Source organism: Catharus ustulatus, chromosome 11, assembly GCF_009819885.2.
Source record: "Catharus ustulatus isolate bCatUst1 chromosome 11, bCatUst1.pri.v2, whole genome shotgun sequence".
NCBI classification, from domain to species: Eukaryota; Metazoa; Chordata; class Aves; order Passeriformes; family Turdidae; genus Catharus; species Catharus ustulatus.
This window is the reverse complement of record NC_046231.1, coordinates 18,730,173-18,749,403: the sequence shown is the minus strand read 5'-3', so window position 1 is coordinate 18,749,403 and position 19,231 is coordinate 18,730,173. Positions and strand designations below refer to the sequence as shown.

General features: G+C 45.9%; 1 protein-coding gene across 1 annotated transcript in view; it reads right to left on the bottom strand.

Annotated features, from left to right (window-relative positions):
* Nucleotides 1–9,716: 9,716 nt before the first annotated feature.
* CRISPLD2 (cysteine rich secretory protein LCCL domain containing 2) overlaps nucleotides 9,717–19,231 on the bottom strand; it is a 29,447-nt gene continuing 19,932 nt past the window's right edge. The window contains exons 13-15 of the mRNA XM_033069929.2: nucleotides 19,059–19,134; nucleotides 14,832–14,965; nucleotides 9,717–12,953 (exon numbers count right to left, since the gene is read on the bottom strand). Coding sequence (XP_032925820.1) covers nucleotides 12,899–12,953; nucleotides 14,832–14,965; nucleotides 19,059–19,134 — 265 coding nt within the window. The 3' untranslated portion in view covers nucleotides 9,717–12,898. The remainder of the gene's footprint in view (nucleotides 12,954–14,831; nucleotides 14,966–19,058; nucleotides 19,135–19,231) is intronic.

The window sequence follows — 19,231 nt, the reverse complement described above, 5'->3', positions numbered from 1 at the left end:
GGGTTTTCTGTAAAGCAACAGAGCAACACAGAGAAACTGGCCACTTCAGGGAGCACAGAAAAACTGTTTCAAGCAATATGTGACTTTATTTAGCATTTAGATTGGCCATGCTGTCATTTTCCCACGAGAGAATTAAAACTTTCCGTAGGAAAAGTCAACTCCCAGCTTAAAATGCCACGAAATTCAGATGTCAGAAGTTCAGCTTTCCCACCAAAAAATAGGTTTGATCAGAAAACAGCCACACCTCAGACCAATATTGCTAAAGCAGGTACCAAAACCTTTCAAATGTCCTGAGCATCCCTGTTCCAGGCCATCCAAAGAAATACTGCAAGCTCTGCTGGCCATGGACAAAATCCCAGTTGCTTTCTCAGGGTCAATAATTCACAAAGGCCAGCACAGAATTGTGTTTATCTGCTCCATGATCAAAAGAGTGGCCTGAGTGAAGTTTCTGGAGGGGTTCCAGGCAATCTCATGCTCATTCCAAAAATAAATCTCAGATTGATGCAAGTGGACATTGTGCCAAAGAGGACAAGGCAGAGCACGAGAGCAGCAAAGTGAAACGTGGAGCTGTTTGTTGTTGGCATCCTTTGATGACGACTGCTGGGAAACTTCAGCTGGAAATCATCCTCAAAAAGAGCTTCAGAGCCCAGCATGTGGTTTGGGTGAATTGGAAGCAGTTGGATTTCTGAGCAGGCAACGCTGATTTCTCCCTTTCCCAAAGCCATGAGTCAGGCTGGGCACAGGGATCCACCATGAGAAGCACAAAGAAGGAAAATCCAGCAAGCTCCAACACGTGGCTGGGTTTGCTGTGGCTCAGGACACGGCTCCAGTTCCTTTTTTTGGCTCCAAAAGCTCCTGGTTAAGGTTGGTCCCTCTGGGTGGACGAGGATGTGAGCAGCTCCTGCTTTTATGGTGATGAGGCACAAGCCCTGGAAATCCTGAACCAGCCAAACTGGGCTGCCAACAATGCAACAACATCCCTGACGTTATTGGAAAGATGTCCCACAGCCTTTCTTCTCCCCAGCCCTCCTGTCCAGGATCCATCACTCACTGTCCTTCTGACAGCCATTTATTTCTGGGTGGCTGATTTCACCTCCTGGCACACCACAAAGGTTTTCATGTCTCCTCTAGACACAGCTGAGAGCTGCAGTAGCTCTGTTGTGCTCCCTTGAGCCCTTCTTGCTTTTCTAACATCTATTTTATGAAAACATGGTCTCTCTTCATGAAAGATCATTTTGTTCCCTCCTGTCTTGTTACCAGCTACCCAGTACTGAGTAATCTATTCCCATGTCCCTAAAAAAGAGTTTTGTGTTTAAAATAAGACTGGATGTGGCACTGTGTGCCATGGTTGAGATGTTGGGGCATGGGTTGGACTCGATGATCTTGATCTCTTTCAGCCTGGTGATTCTGTAAAGCACTGATTCCAAGGCCAGTCCCAATGACAAGAGTGTGCAGCACTGTCCCAGCTGGTGTGAGGCAGAAGAGTGACTAAAGATCATCCCACCAGCCCATCACTGTCACATCCTGTCCCCCAAAGTCCAGACTTACTTGGAAATGTCCTCCTTGGCTCTGGTGTGGGATGGGAGCTGCCTTTCCTGCCCTGCAAACCCAAACCCAGGGTCAGGCACTGTTCATGATACAATTCCTCCAAAGCCATCTTCCCCTGGAACTTGCTATAATAGATAAGGTACCCTAGATACCAAGGTTGAGCCAAATTCCTTAAGAATTTGGTCACTCTCCCAACACTTTGGAAGATAATTGGTTAGAAATTAATTTGTGTAATTGGTCAGTTTACCCTTAGAACTTCTCACTTAGATTGGATGCTGTTCTTTGTATAAACTTTTATTGGTTGTAGTTTGAATCCTCCCTGAACCTGTAAATATGACTGTCTGCCCTTTGTTCTGAGAGAATCCTGCTTGACCACCCTTCTCATGAAATAAAGATCCTTGTGGAACTCCAGTCTTTCTCTGCTGGCTAAATGTGAGCTTTTCTGAGAGACTGGTAAATGTTAGCACTCTCTGGCCCTGGCAAAGACCACCAGGGACCAAAAAAAGAAAAGCCACAAGGCACCAGGAGCTGGGATGAGGCTGAGACAGAAGGTGCTCATCCCAGCACTGCTGACTCAGCTGGCACTCATGGGTTTGAGGAGGGTGATTTTGGTCAGGATGAGGTGCTGCCATGCCTGGAGGGCACTGTCTGCTCCAGACACCTCACCCAAATGTGACACAGCCCAGACATTGCTCCACACCTGCAGCAATTCCAACCACTGGAGCAGAGCTCAATAAACCCAGGGAGGGAAGGAGCAGCTCCAGCTCAGTGAGGGCTGTGACCAAGCAGTGCATCACAGTTTGAAAATCCACAGTGCAGTTTCCATAGGAGGAATTACACAGCTCTGGTTCCTGTGACACATTTGCCTATTTTTTAATTCCTGTGCAATATCCTTTAACAGATCAGGAGGAGCACTCATGGTCTGTAATTAGGGAATGGGTGAGCCAGTGTTACCAGCCCTGTGCCCACACCTTTTTCTCAGTGCCAGAGGGGACAGCACAGCCATGGGCAGCCAGAACCATGGGCTGGTGCCACCTCCTGCCCTGCTTCTGCCACAGTCGAATTCCTTCACCCTCTCAGAGATGCCACCACTAAATCTACATTTTCCTGCATTCCTTGCATGTTTGGAGCCCCTGATTTGTGCAGAACTTTGAGCAGATCTACAATGACCAGCTCAGGTCCTGGTTTATGAGATCCATAAATGAGATCCTGACAGGATTTGGGGAGCCTTGCTTGTCAGAAGGGATCTGTATCTTTGCAATTTTCTCTTCCTGCCCAGTCAAAACAGATGTTGAAATCTACAGTAATTCTCAGTACACTTATTAAAAACGAGTCAGTGATTCATTTCTGCTTCCTCTTCCAATAATTTTCTTGTCTCCCCCCTCTCACAGGAACATCCTCCCCCACCAGCAGCACGAGGGGGTTCCCTGAGCTCAGCTGCTGCCACCACTGTCCCCAGTGCCAGCACAGCCTGGGTGTGCATGTCCCAGGGGCTCAGTTCTGCCTCTAATTAAAGGCAGAGATCACAGAAGATAATGAGAAGGTGCAGGAGAGCTCAGTTTAGTGGGGCTTTGTGTGTGCAGTGTGCCCAGAGGGCTGCTAGGGCAGGGCTGGGGGTGGGAGCAGCATTTCCCTCTGGGAGTGACTCCTGTGCTCATCCACCGAGCCAGGGATGCTCCCATGGATGGGATGCAGGTTAGGAAGGCTCAGCATCCTCAGGGCTGGTGAAACTCTGCCTACAGATGGAGCAGCTGAAAGGGAGCAAGGACCTGCCAGTGCCCCAGCACAGAACCAGAGTGTCCATTGCTGCTGGAGCAGCAGGAGCTGGGATTCCACCCAGCCTCCTCATCCTGGGCAGTTTTCCAGGCTGCCTGTGCTGTTTGACCAGCTGAGTGAGCTGTTCCATTAATTTTCCCTGAGGAAAATCCCCTGGGAAGCTGTTGATATGGAGAGGTAGAGACAAAGGCTGTGTTGTCTGCCCAGCCACCGAGCTGGAACAGTGCCCATAATTTCCAGAAAAACCAAATGTTAGCTTAGGAAAAGAGAGGCTGCTTGTGGCTGTCTTTTCCTAGTGAGAAAATTTCCTTTACATTGCTTTTAGCTGGAAGAATGACATCCTGCAGTGTCCCACAGAAGATGGCTTTCCTGGAATCAGGCAGAGCCTGCAGTGAAACTCCTCCAGGTGATTTCAGGGGAGGGAAAAATGTGTCCAGAGCATCTCTGGATAATTTCAGCACCATGTGAGAATCTGTCTGGAGAAGATTAGTAGATGATGTCTGAGACCCTCAGGTTAAAGGAAAGGAAAACTGGCTCTGTGTGTCCTCTCAGTGCCACCACAGCACTGTCCCTACAGCCACAGTGTCCCTTTGCTCCTTTTCTTTTCTCCTTTTCTTTTCTCCTTTTCTTTTCTCCTTTTCTCCTGCCACTGGACCAACTCAAAAAGCAAATGTAAAGAGGAGCATCCATTCCCCATTCCTGGAAAAAGAACCTCCACCTGCACAGCCACCAAAAAACTCTGACCTTTCAAGCTAATACAGGTGCTGATTAATGAATCAACAGCTCAGAGCTCAAAGCTCCCACAGAACCTTTCCAAAACTGGGGTTTGGATAAAGGAGATGAGGAACTGGGAGCAAGAAGTGATTTGGGACCACCTAAGTGGCAGCAGGATTGGGCTGCAGAGCCAGGACACAGCATTGTGGGATTACTGGTGATGAAACTGGGTCTTTCATAACAGAATAATTGGGGAATAAAAAGAAAATAAATTTGAGAGGGTTCAAAGAATAAGGGTCACCTCCCATCCTGACTTCTCCTGGATTCTGGGGACTGGATTTCATTCAAAGTGCTCAGCAAAGCTTCCCTCAGGTTTCACAGAAATGAGGTGTTGGGCTCCAGTTTGAGTTCTTGTCATGGCCCTGTGCCCTTCTCTCCTCCTTCAGCTCCATTCTTCAGGAAAAACCTTTATCCTCCACAGTTTTTAGGTTTTTCATCTGACACTCCCTCTCAATTTCAACAAAAAAATTGCTCCTCTCTTCACCCAGATAGCATCTCAGTCTCCACACCAGCCAGCAAATGCCAGTGAAACACCATGGGGAAATTTTAAAAATCCAAACAACAAAATTAATTAAAATTTTTCATTAATGCTTTTCAACTGCAAAAAGCTTTTAAGAAGCCACACTTTCAAACATGAAATTACTGAAATAGCTGCAATTTCACTTTTTAAAACTCAGCATATTTTTAGGGGGTTTTTAAAAATATATTTTGATCAACAAAACCACTTTTTACTTAAAACTCCAAAAATGACAATTGGCTTTCACTCCATTTTGATCCTTAATGAGACAAAAATGCTTTGGGGGTTTGGGTAGTTGCATAAATTGATTTATTTTTTTTTCCCTAAAGGTCAGTCAATCAAAAAAATGACCCTCATTTATCTGTAATTTGCAATTATGGAATCAGAGCCTCCAGTTCCCTGGGAATGCCCCACTGCTGACCCTTGGATGAGGAGTGCTGCTCTGTGCCCTCCCTGCTTGGCTCCCTTCCAGGGAAATTTCTCCCCCTGTGGGACTGAGATTCCACCCAGCTCCACTGACCCAAGGCCTCGGAGCAGCTCCAAGCCTGTTCCCAAATGGGAAAGGTTGGCACACACACAAAAAAAAAAATAAAATAAAAAAATAGAGGAACACATACCCAATTCTGTAATATTGCACATTTAAAAGCCTGCCTTACAGGTCCTGCTGATATTTCTGCTCCCAGTGTATGAATTATTAATATTTAGTATCTGTGAGTCACTGAGTCACTTTAGGAGGTGTTTTTATACAGTTTGAGTGTTTTGTCCGTGCAGGAGCTAACGGAGGCTCCTGTTGTTAAGGGCCAGGGAGCCCTCCCTGAACAAACTTTTCTGGTCACTGTTTAAACTGGGCTGCTGGGCTCTTTTGGGACCCTACAGGGCTGAGCAGCAAGGCTGGCAGGGATGGCCAGGGATGGGAATTTTAACCTAATTTTAACCTAATTTTAACCCTGCATCCCAAAGGAAAAACCTCGATTTTACTGGCAGAGCTGTCCCAGCCCGGATTACGGGAAGAGGGAGCGCGCTGACAATCCCTTTTTTGGGTACTTGGCATGGATTTTATCTGAAGTCATGGATTATATAAGAGCAGAGACCTCCCACCACTGTGTCCTACGTCAGTGCAGGACTCCAGGGCGGGGGGACCCTCCCCTCCAAGCCCCCCTGTTGTGCCACTCCGCGTCCGTGCCCGCTTTTCCAGTAACTCCCCTTAAAAGTGGATCACAAGCATTTGCTGGAACTGCATCCAGAGCTGTCCACAACATCAGCTAGAGCTGGCTCCTAAAGTCCTTTTCTTGGTCTAGACACAGAGCTCATGAAGAGTTGGGTGTTTTCATAATTTTGTGGCTCTCGTTAAAACGGTCGCAGTCCAAACAAATCCCCGTGCAGCGCTTTGGATCTGCAGAGATCTTTGTCTGCTGATCATGAAGCTGTTCCCAAGGACAGCAGTGTCCAGCACTGGGCTCCTCAGCTCCCTGCATCTGTTTTGCTGTAAGGGTTTGAGGCAGCCTGGTGTCTTTGGAAAGGCACTCACAGCCTGCTGGGCTGGCCAGCTGCCCTCACATGCCTGACATGGTTTCATGACTCTGCTGATGAGAAAATTTCCATGGTGTCCCTCTCCCCACCCAAAGCCTGTCCTGGGATGGTGCTGGCATGGCAGGGGGTGCCTGCAGCTCAGTGACACCCAGGGCATGCCCTAAATCCTTGCCACCACTGCAGAGCTGCATTGCTGAAGGGTTGTCCCCACTATTTCAGCTCAGACACAGCAGCCACGGGTCCATCAGCAGCTGGACCTCAGAATTCATCTGTCTGCCAAAAGACCTAAAAAAAAAACCCAAAAACCAACCAAAAAGACCCTGAAAAACAGAGTTAAAAGAACAATGACTGTTTTTTATCATGACATGCACACCTTTACCTAAATTTCTTCTGCCATGTCATCTCTATGTGTGCAATCCACGGGAAGATGACAGTCCCTGCTTGTGCACCATCCTGCTCCAGACAGAGGACAGCCTGTCCCATCTGATGGAATGTTCCCTTTAACTTTGAAAATTATAGGGAAAAAACACCATCAATGCATTTTCTAGTCCATCCTCCACTCCAAGCAGAATCTCCTTCTGGAGCTATCAACCAGAATAATCTTAAAAATCTGGAATGGTGGCTTGGGAAGACCACACAGATAATCTGCTCCTGTCAGAACCTTTACCAATGGTCTTGGTGTTTCCTGTTTCCTCTCTCCCTTTCCTGTACCTTTACACACTCCAGGCATCCTCTTCCTCACCTTTTTCCTCCTCAGAGATCTCTCCTGCTTTTCCAGGAGTTGTTTCAGCTCTCAGGCCTCTCTTTCTTTCCTCCTGGACTCCCCACCAGGCAATATTGAGTATTTTCCAGGCAGTAACTGTATAAACCCAGGCACTGTGATATTGCAGAGCAAAGGAAGCAAAGCTGAAAGGTTTCTCACCTGCCTTGCTGATCCTTTCACACCTGATATGATTTTCATCTCCTTGGCCATGATGTGATGATTTTGACTCTTCTTTATCTCTTTCAGGCTGTTCCTTACTGGTTGATCTCCATCTTTTATTATTCCTTGTACTCTTCCCTTCCAAGTGTCATCTGATTTTTCATCCTGTTTCTTCCAGAACAGGTGCTGATGCGGTTTTGGAGCTCCCTGCAGTAATATAAACAATATTTTCATTACAAACAGATCAGCTAAGATGGTGTGAATACCCCTGCCTCCTACAGTCAATCTGTATTGGTTTTTACTCTCTTTTTTCAAACTTACAATGTCTGCTCAGCTGGTGGAGTGGGAAATTAGGCAGCTTTTGGGATTTGTTTCTGATAAACTTGTCCTCTGAGTGATGAGGACATGATTGATATTTTCTCAGCTTCCACGTGTGCAAAAGATAGATGTGCAGAAACAAGGCTTGAGGCAGATATTAAATAAAACCTTCAGCTGTCAGTCAAGCACTCCTCAGAACAGCTGCATGTGTTAGCAGGTCCCCCCTTGGGGTCACAGCCACCCTAAACCCCAGGAGCCCCAACCTGACAGAACCCCAAAACTCTGGATTTATTTTGCTCCCTTCTGCTTCCAGCTCTCATATTCCACCTGTGCCTCCTGACTTCTCACCTGCTATAAATATCTCGTGCTCCTCTGGCCCCTGGGTCTCCCTGCCAGGTGCTGGGCAGTGCAGGGCTGGGGGACTCTGTGGCCAGCCCTGCTCCTGTGGCTCTGAGGAGCAGAGGGAGCTGCACAAGGCAGACCTTGTGTATTGACTTAACTCCCTAACCCAATTTTAACCACTGTCAACAAGATAGAAGGGTGGTTTCTGTTTGCACTGAGGCTTCTTTACGCTGCTCTCCCCACACCCTAAAGTGGCATAAATGCCTCCTAAGTGCCTTAAAGTAGGTCCTTAGTGTAAATGAGAGCCAGCCCCAGCGTTTGCAGAATGGCTTTGAAAACATCACATCCTATAAATGACTGTGGGTTTTTGGAAGGACACCCACCCCAAGCTATGCCCAGGCTATACATAGGCTCTGATGAGCTCAGCACAGGCTCAAGGCAAAACAACCAGCAAGCAGATATTTGTGCCTGGAGCAGCAAGCAGAGAGAGCCCTGCTGCTTGTTGACCCCCAAGGATTCCCAGCAATGTGGGAATGTCAGATCTGCCACCCCCACTCTGCTCCGCTTGGGTTTCTCTTTCCTTCAACCTTTCAATCCTCATCTTCTCAGCAGAAGCAGAATCTGAATCCCACTCCAGCTGGGAAAAAAAGAATTAATTTTTGTCTGAGTTCCACCCTAAGCCTTCACTCACCTGGTTTCATGTCCATTGTACAGGAGGAATACACAGCTTTGTTTGCACATTGCTCTCACCAATTTCTGGGGACAAGCACAGGACAAAGCCCAGGACTCGAGCAGGAGCAGACAAAACCAGAGACAGTGCCAAAGGAGGGCAAGCTGACCCAAAGGATGGGTTAGGTTCAGCCCTAAATTTTGAGTATTTTGCTCTTTAGGACCTAAATTTTACCACAGAATTCACAGAATCGTAGCATGGAGTTGGTTGGAAGGGACCTTAAAGATCATCCAGTTGCAAATCACAGGGTGGGAAACTTTATAGCATCACCAAATAGGATATCAGACAACTGCTGCCATTAATGGGATGCTCTAGGCAGCCTCACAATAACCATTACTCTCAATTCCCTTCTCTGCTTACCTTTAAGCTCTGCTTAGGAAAATCTTCCCAAATATTTCCAGCAAAGGAGGCATTTTTGCAGCAGTAAGAATGGGGATAAGAAAGCACAGAGTAAATTCAAATGGGCAGTGAATTCAAATTGGCAGAAAATTTCCTTTTTTACAGAAATCACTGGCAGGGCAATAATGATGTTATCTCATCAGTCCTAGGCTGGGATTTACAGGGAAATATTGTTCAACCACAACTGCATCAGCCCTGAAATAAAGCAAACACCTCTGGATTTAACATTAATCCTCTTGCATAGGTAATGAAAAATGCAAATTTCAATCAGGACCCCATCCCATGGCCCAGCCCACATTTTTGGTCCAAACCCATCTGGTGTTCATTGTCTGGAGGATGAGTTATGAACTCCCTGTGTTGCTCTCTCAACCAAATGGGGTTGGATTACCAGGAAAAAAACTTGGTTTGATTTGTGGTTCTGTCAGCAAGGATGAGCCTGGAGAAAATTTCAAAGGGAATTACAAAATCTGAATACTTTTCCTTTCAAAAAAATGAGGGTACAATTCACACCAGCCTGCTCAGGTGGGGAGGAGTTCACCTCACTTGTAATTTGCAGCACTAAATCATTAAATGCAATTTTCAACCCATTAATCTAATTCAGCCCTCATGCTGCAGGGATTCAAAGACAGGCAGTGATTTTCCCTCACTCTCAGCATGTTTCACTAAGGATACCTCTTATTTTTGATGGAGTAAAGATTGAGTTTTAATGCCTGGGTACTGGGTAATTTATTTGTTTCTTTGCACATCCCAATCTCATTTGGAGACTCCAGGGGACTCTCCAGTCCCCAGGATTAATCCCAAATTGCTCTTCTGAACACAAACCCAGCTCTGGCTGAGCATTAAAGACAAGGGAAGCATTCATTCTGGGAAGGTTTTATTTCACAAATAATTCAGAAATCAAAAGAAAATGGAAGGGTAGGGAGGAAAAGATATTTTACAATTCTGTATTCAGAAAAAAAAAAAAAATCTAGTTTATAAACAACCACAGCCCCTTGGAAAACATGCAAAGGCACACAAAAATTTACAAGTAACTTTTATACATAGGAAGTAAAATACACCATTTTTCATAGAAAAAAAAAAAAAAGAAAAGCAACTCTATGAACTGGCCCTAAATATTTAGACTGCACAAGGGACCAACTGGAGCCTCCTCAACCAGCTGTTGGCTGAAAGTCTTTAAAAGAAGGAATGAGTGGAGCCAAGGCCCCAGCAGCACTGGATTTCACCCTGGTTGTGTTTCCTGGAGATTTGGCTGAGGCAGATGTTCTGCAGTGACCATGCCATTGCTCCCAAATCCCAAATTACTGGGAAAAAAACCAACCAGGCAGCATCAGCTTTGGCCACACCTGGATGCTACAGGTGCCTAGAGATGTGCTGAGCTGGGGCTGAGGAGGAACAGGCCTGGTGATGCATCTTTAAGCTGCACTGAAATATAGCAGGCTGAGAAATGGCTTGGTATCAGAAATAAAATCTGTCAATATTTGGTTAAAAACTGGTACTGTCCCACCTAGTCATGAATAGCTAGCACACATTGCGAGTCACTGATAGGTCAGGACTGCCTTGGAGGACCTGATCACCCCTAATTCTGGTGGAGGTATGTTTAAATTAATAGCACCCAGGACCTCGAAAAATATTTGTGTAGTAAAGTCACAATTTCTCTTTTGTACAACAAATACAAAAATAAACAGATACAGACTTAAATTAACATCGGTTTCTAAAAATCCAAACCAGTTGGCTGAAGATAAAAATACGCAATTGTAACTTGAATGAAGCATTTTAGGATATTTCTGTCGGAATAATAACCCTTCCCCTGTCCCCTTCCCGTCACCTAGGTACATCCCCAGCTGTTTGGGTTTTTATGTGCTCACAGTAATCCCAAAAATTGGAGTTTTACTCCAAGAGCCCTCGTTCCTTTCCATCCCCTTCCAGCCGGGATTTCCGCGGATGCTCCGTTTCCAGCGAGGTGTTTGCTGTGCTCCTGCAGTCCCCACGGACCTGACTGCTCCTCTCACCCTCTCCAATGCAATTCCCACCATCCCAGGATGTCCCAGATTCCTGCTGCAGTGTTGGATGGGTTTGAGCCAGACTGTGAACCCAACGGGCACAAACGGGGAAGATTTCCCTCACTGCCAACACCCCAAGTGCTCCCACCCAGCAGCTTTCCTAGGATGTGTTCCAGCTGTTTTTAACACCAATTTACTCAGTGAGAAAAGGAAATAGTTCATTTTTCCTGTCTGAAGTCAATACTGTACACCTTGGATGACAATACCACATAAACAAAGACAACACGAAGAGTCACTTCTCTCTATCCGCCCCAAAAGTGGCTTTTCTGTGCAGTATTTTTAGAGACAGTAGCTTCAATTTCAGGTTTTACAAAAGGTTTCTTTTCCAAATTCAGATTTTAACAAGAAATGAATCCCAGTGGTGGGAGAAACTAAGTGATAAATGTCATTTAAATGTCATTTCCTTGTTGATTTCATGGTGTTTACAGAACTAAAGAAGCGTTTAATCATATAAATGCTTTTGGTCTGTGTTTTGAAAGAGTTTGATGAGATGGCTCTTACATCTGTCCAGATTAAACCAAACATGTTCTGGGCTTAAGAGCAGCTGTGAAACATCTGCCAAGGAGAGGGAAATCTTTTCCCATTTGTTGTCCAGTACTACAATTCAGTTATTGAGCAGAAGGGCTGTTCATTTACAAGAATTGAAGAACCACTGTTGACTTTGTCTTCTCATGAAATTATTGGATGTGTGTGTATCAAAAACCCACCAGATTTGTGCTTAGACCAATCATAAAAACTAATTTCCAATATGCAGCAGAGAATATCCTTCTGCATTAAAAAGCAGCTCATTCTGAGCCCTTCCTTTGGCTTTGAAATGCATTTGGGTGCAAAAAATCAAAATATGGAATAATGTCACTACAGCACCAGGTGAGTTTTGTAAAACCACCACCCTGGATGTCAAATGCTCACGGGTGCAGCATTTGCACTGGAAGTGGGGATCTGTTGGCTTCACAAATTGGACAGGAAAAATTAATCTACCCCAATTTATGCCTCATCTTTAAAGTCTCAGAACTGCACACACCACAAGGAGCTTCACGGAGGGAAAGTGAACCTGCTTCCTACAGATGCAACCATTCCTAGCAGAAATAAGATAAATTTGATCACTATATTACTATAAAACAACCAGCACTGCTGTATAAACCAATACACTGCATTTAACTGAAGTTATGGCGTGGATATAGGATGAGATGTGCCAGCACAGGAGCCCCAGTTCTCTGACTGCTCAGAGGTTTGCAAAATCCCTGGGAGTGTTTGACCAGCAAACACCAAACCTGCTCTTTGGATGATGTGGTGGCCTCATTTTCTGCAGTGAGGATCTCTGCCACCATTTCACACTAAACCTCAATTTTGGCTGCCAAGAACATCCCCAAACCCCCATCACTCGAGGTACCCAGCAGCCTCACAGCTCAGTGGGAAAACACCACTTTCATCCTCTTTTTGCACAGAAACCATCCAACATCCCACCAGCACTCTGTCAGAGCCCAAAGGATTCCATTTTCCATTCCCTCTCCCCAAAGGATTCCATCTTCCAATGAGTTCCTCATTCCAAAGTGTCCAGCGCCTGCACAGCCGGGTCTGCTCATCCTCACACCCATCCCAGGAGAAGCTCCACGCCCTAAAATCACCATCCAGGCCCGGGCTGAGATCCCTGAATCCGCTGCACACGGAGCCACTGCCGTTTCTGCGTAGCAACACCTCTGGTAAAATGAAACTTGGAACAGTTCTTGGGCGCTGAACGCCCCTAGAGAAACAAAAACACGAGACAAAGATACGACGCTGCACGGGTGCGATGAGATGCCAACAGCTGAGTCAGAACCTGGGGTCTTTTTTTGGGGAATTTTTTTTTTTTTCCCCCTTTTCTTTTGGAATTCCCTGAAGGAGATCGGCAAGGAGGGTGCGGGCAGAGCTGATGCCGTTCGGAGCTTTGGCGTCCCTGGAGATCCACAGAGCTCTCCCAAAGAAACTGCACCTTCCCTGGGGATTTACTGCTTCACAGCAAAGACTCGGAAAGCATTCCCATCTGAAGGATTCTTCAAGCTGGAGACAAAGGAAAGAGGAAAAGAAAACAAATCTGGAATGAACAAAACAAAGACACAGCAGGACCCACCCATGAACTCTGATTTTTTCCCATCTCTTTGCTACCAGGAGCAGGAAAATGATAAAGGATGAAAAAGAAGTGGCACAAATCCATGGTTTCACCTTTTTTTTTTTATGTTTTCAATCCAAATCTGCAGTGCTGATGCCAACAAAAGGAGCTGGAAGGCAACAGACTCTCATACAGCCCTAGCTTTTATCCAAGGAACACTGTGCTCCCTTGTGCAGAGATTCAGGCATAAAGAGAAATATGTTTTCCTAAAAAAAACCAGTTGTCAAATAGGCTGGCAGGTTCCCAGGGCTTTGCTGGCTTGGCTCCTGGTGCTGGCAGTGGGAATGGCCAGATCAGCTCACGTTAAATGACAATAAATATGGATATTCATTTTCAATCTGCAAGGTGTCCCCAGAGGCTCTGACTCCAAGCTGCTTGGGGTGGCATGGGGAAAGGAGGTGTTTCTATTCCCAGGTCCTACTGCACTGAAAAAACCCAGGAAAAATACAACATTTCATATTCCCACAAAATAAACATTGCAGCAATGGGAAGGACCCAGTGAATCCTTCAGGTCATCTTTTCCCACACCTGTTTGGGTGTGAATCTTTACCCAAGGTTATTTCCAGTGCCCTAAAGGCTGAGGGTTCACCCTGATCTTGGAAAAGCTGTTTCACTGTCTGGTGGATCTCACAGCATGGAGCTGCTCCTTATTGCTGAGTGTAAATAACACTTTCCAAATCTTCATCCCCACTCTGAGGTCTCTGGTTTCCCTCACCCCTCAGATCAGCACTGGCTGCTCACATTGCACATCCCTGAGAGTGGTGGGATTTATTCTTAGCTAGGGCACAGTTTTCCATCCCAGTAAAAATCTTTTAGTATAAAAGATAAGTGAAAGCAAGATTGAGATAGAAAAAAATTCAAAGGAGCAGGAGGTTTTTCACCTAAATCCAATTTATCAAATAATAATCTATATTAAACCCCCCATATTTAACAGCTATAGCTTTCCTGTCTTAGTCTGTTTTTATTTCTTGAGATGCTCTAAAGCATTCTGGAATATCCATTGTTAGAATAAAATCAGTAAACTTGATAGAATTCCTTATGGTCTTTATAAGAGAAGAACTGCACAGAGCAGAGTTAGCAGTGACAAAAAAAACCCCAAATTGTGGGAAATTCTAAACTTGCAAAGATTAGAGAAATCAGTGCCATCACACTAATATCTGAAAAAATACATTACAGATTGAAAGTGAAGTCTCAAATTAGAAAGGACTGGGTTGTTGTGATCATAAGGAGGTGCAGGATTTTGGAAGCACAGATTTGTAATTGGTCACTGAAACCAGCGTGGCTGGCCCAACAGAAACTACAAAAAAGCTACAAGGGTGGCAAAATCATCTTCAAAAAGTGTTTGATCATGTCTCAAGGGGTTAATTTACTCGTGCTTCTTTCAAAGAGAATAGAGGACATGAATCAACTAATAGAAATTAATCCCATATCTAGAATTGAATGGAAATCCAAATCATGAAACCCAAACCATGACCCAGGCTGAAAACTGAAAATACCTGTGCTTATCTCCTGATGTGTGAAACACACAGCAAAGTGTGTTAACATGGACTTGTGCTGAAACAAAATCCAACAAGGCTTAACACCACCCCCCACCTTCCTCAGCAGCCTGAGCACCCTGGGCAGGACAGCACGCTCCAGTTGTTTGGGTGTCACAATTCACAGTGACACTGCAAAGTCACATCCTCCCACACCAGCCCAGCTGATCCTGCTGGCTCACACAGCAGCTGAGCCACTGTGGAAAAGGGGAGTGCAAAGGGAGGAAATCCCACCTCTCTGACTGGACACCGTTCTTTAGGGAGCCAACGTAGATTTTCTTCTTTTCTACAGGCATCACGTCCACCAAGCCGCCTCTCTCATCTGAAATTACTCCTGCATGCACTGCAGCTTTGCAGATACTGGAGCTCTGAAAAAATAACAAATTGATTTGGCTTATGCATTGTCTGTATTTTATATATGAGGATTTATCAGTTCTATAAGCACCAAGAGAAACGGGGAATAGAAAAAGAAACAGTTATGAAATAATTTTTTCCTCTTTTGGGCAAACTAGGAACTTGATCTTGCAGGTGTGGCATAATCCCTGGGTGGAAGAAGATCCACCATCACCACAGAGGACAAGCAGATTTTCCACAATTCTCAGGTGGAGCTGCACCTGTGAGATCATCACAGAATCATGGAGTGGGTTGGGTGGAAGAAAAGCTCATCCAGTCCCCCCACTGCCATGGCAGGGACACCTTCCACTGTCCCAGGGTGCTCCAAGCCCCATCCAGCCTGGCCTTGGACACTTCCAGGGATCCACACGTGGCACCCTGTGCCTCCCCACCCTCCCAGGGAACAATTCCTTCCCAATATCCCAACTAAATCCACATCTTATCCAGGGCCAAGACTGAATTGAGGACAACTTTCCAGCCAGTGCCTCTTGGGACTGCCCCAGAGAAACCTCTGAGGTGAAACTCTGTGCTCTGACCTCAGCAAAGGTTATTCACACAGTTACTTGACAAAGAAATTCTTCTGAATTAAGGTAAATGGCCACTAATTATCTGGGCCAGTTCACATCCTTTTTTTCTAGGAAAGACAGAAGGGCTGCTCCCATGGGCTGGTGTAGTTTTTGGATGGGCATTACCCCATAAACAGCAAATGTGGAGGGAGATTACTCCTCTGGACAGACTGAAGTGTCTCTGTTGCACATCCCAGACGTGCAGAGTCAGAGTTGGAGGAACACAAACCACTGATGACTAACCCCCAAAGCATCCAGGAAAAGGCAGCAAAAGTAGAGAAGGCTGAGGGATAGTGTAAACTTGGCCACCAGCTCTCTGCAGGGTTTACATACAGCAAGCTGGGAGAGCAGAAAGCAAAAACCAACTTTGCAGGTGAAAATCCCAACCCCAGAAATGCCCTGATTGCTAAAAATCCAAGCAGCACAAAACCAGTGCCAAGTGCAACTGTTCCCATTGCATATGTACAATAGGGCCCAGGCTCCCAGAGCCATTTATGGCAGCTTTGCCTTGTCCCCTATATATTTATCTCTTTGGATGGCCTATCTCTTGGCAGCCCTTGGGGTTTTGAGTGCCAGTTTGGTGTTTTGCTTCTATATATGGTCAAGGGAGCAAGGGAATGCTGTGTTTGGAAGATATGCAGTGAATTTCCCCTAATATGTGGTGGGAAATCTATAAATCTAAAACTGGCTCGTAAAATTAAACTGTCCTGGATCAATTTGCAGCACTCTCCACTGGGAGACATCCTGAACAATGTTCTTTTCAAAGCATTCCTGTTATTTTTTGTTCCAGGACTTGCTGTTCCACACTCACTCAGAGCTCTGACGAACAGACTTAGCCCAAACCTCCTCTTATCACCCTGCTGGATCCCAGCCCTCTCGTGTCCCAGGCCAGGCTGTGCTTTGATGAATTGATTGCAGAGATTTTGGAAGATGAGCTATCAGAAGAACAAGGCCTTCCCTTCCAGGTTCAGGAGTACAACACAGCAGTTTTCCATGGTGAAGCCCCTTGGGATGCTCTGAGACCAGTTCCTGATGAAATGAGCCCCAGGGCACACACCATAAAATGACAACACAATTTGTAGTGGGGTCATTAACAATATTCTCTGACTATGAGCTTAATCACCCAGAATTTCCTCACTGGTGTGACTGGTTTAATTAAGTTCATATCTCCTGAGAGCTGACTCCCAGCTTGGTTTGCTCTGGTGACAAATTCCTGCCTCTCTGCAGGCCATCCAATCATCCATCCATCCATCCTCCAAGCAATCACTCTCAGCTATGGATAAAATCTTATCTCAAAAAGGGGAATTTGTTCTCTTTCCTGGCTCCACAGGGCTCCTGGGGAGGGATGGGGATGGGTTTCCCCTGCAGGATTATGTCACAGCAGGAGCCTGGCAGAGTGACAAATGACAGAAGTCAAAATCTCTTTTGCAACCTTCATAAGGATCCCTGGCTGCTCCCACAGCTCCAGCATCAAGGACAGGGCTTGGAGCAGCCCAGGCTATGGAAAGTGTCCCTGCCCATGGCAGGGTGGAACTGGAGGAGCTTTGAAGTCCCTTCCAACCCAAACCATTCCATGGTCCTATGATCATCCCAGAACCAGGCCTCTCCACTTTTACCTTTGCATATTTCTTGCCTTTTACTCATTTACCCCAAAATTCAAGTCTTCTCTATGTCCCTCTTGCACAGTCTTACTGATTTCCCCACTAACAATTCCCTGAACTGCTTTTTAAAGCAAAGTGCAGACTGGAAATGGGGCTAAATTCTTCATTTTCTTTTAGGTAACTTATTTAAGAAGCCTCAGTTGGAGCCCAAGTGCCCCCAGGGCCATGCAGGTGCCACACCAGACATGAACTTGGCTTCCCAAAGCCCTCCCAGGAGACCAGCCCTTGTCTCCTCCAGCTCATCATTATCCCTCAGCAGTGAGCTTGGGTTAATTCCCAGCATCCTGCACAGGTTTTTCTCCCTGGAAAAAGCTTTTCCCCAGATTCCCCTGGTGTGGTGTGGTTATTTCTCTCCTTGAGTCCCCATTCTGAGAATTCCCTTTGCAGAACCATTCAGTCACCTCAAACTCTTTGTCCCAGCTGGTTTCACCTGCTTTGCCACCAACCTCAACACTTTCCTGTCACCTCCACATCCCCCTGTTAGCTCAGCAGTCCAAAAAAAAAAAAAAAGTTAACCATACCCTGGAGGAAGTGACAAAGTACTTTTACCATTACCAAATATTTTTTACCATTACCAAATACTTTTTTGCCATTACCAAATACTTTTTTACCATTATTTCTTTTTGTTTTCTCCCAGGCCACCATCCATGCCCCTGTTTATGAAACAATACCCAGGAGGGAGAGTAGGAACTGGGTTCATTAAAGGACACTAATCCTTTTACGTCAGCACAGTGCCAGCCTGGGATGCTGCTCCTCACCTAATTCCTTTGTAATCACTGCCCTGTTCAGGGGTGAGCTGAGGGAGGTAAAAAAGAGAAAACTATTTCCCATTTCCTGCAGGTGGCAGGTACTGCAGGGGGGCAGCTGCTCCATGGATTTGCCTGTGAGCTAGTCCAGGATAACCTGTTTGTGCAGCTCTGCCTCGAAACAAAAATGGTCTTGAGTAAAATTAAAAATAGTGTGGGTGTTTTTTAAAAAAATTGCTTTCAAAATTGCTTCTCCAAATTGCTGGGTGATTCCTGCAGGATGGATTTTCTCAGCAGTCTGCAAAGCTCCTGGGTGACACAAAATTGGGGGTGCACAAGCTGCTGACTGCTTTCCCCAGGTTTTCAAAAGCCAGGATCCTACAGGGCAGCCAGGGAGCTGGAATTCCTGAGCACAGTCCCCAATGGAAAAAAGAAAATGAGGAAAAAGCCCAAAATAACCAGACACCCGCAAATGGAAAAACATTGAGACCCAGTTTTCAGAGGCCTAATATTAAGAGATTTCAAGAAAATGACACTGCCCAGTTTTAGCATCAAGTCTCTGCTCATCTCCATGAGCAGAGCTCAGAAAAACAAACCCATAAAAGCAGCTCACACACTTTCTTTCCACTGCTCTGAGCTCTGTCCTGGCTGCTCAGAAATTGTTCCTGTCCCAGAAAGAGGGGGAGAGGGGAGGGAGGGCTCATCCTGTCAATTATAGTGGGGTAGGATGGAACAAAAGCCCTTTGGTGCTCATCCATAAATCCCAAAGTGCTTTACAAAGGTAAAAATGTGTGAAATGTGATTTCACAGTCAGATCCCAAAGGCCTGGGGAGGTTAAGAGACATGTCCAAACCTCTAGGAAGGAGTCAGTGCTGGAGATTTGAAGACCAAACCCAGTGGCCACAACTCCAGGAGCTGTGCAGTGACACACCCAAATCCTTCAGAATAAATCCGAGTTGGGGAGCAGAATGGCTCCCCAAGTGTGTTTACCCCATCTTTCACCCCTATTTCCCCATCCCCACATTGGAATTTCTCCAGAGTGAGCCCATCTCTGGGACAGGACCACCACAACACTCAGAGAAAGGTTTTACTCACATCTGCATAAACGTTGGTGCCAAACAGGGGCGCCCAGTACGAGGGCTCGTCCTTGCAGTGGGCTGGGCAATAAATCCTGGAAAACAAAGGATTCACATTTATTCTCCACAGCAGGGCTGCACAGGAAGGCCAAGCTGCATTCCTGGGAGATTTCGAGTGCCTGCATCTGGTCT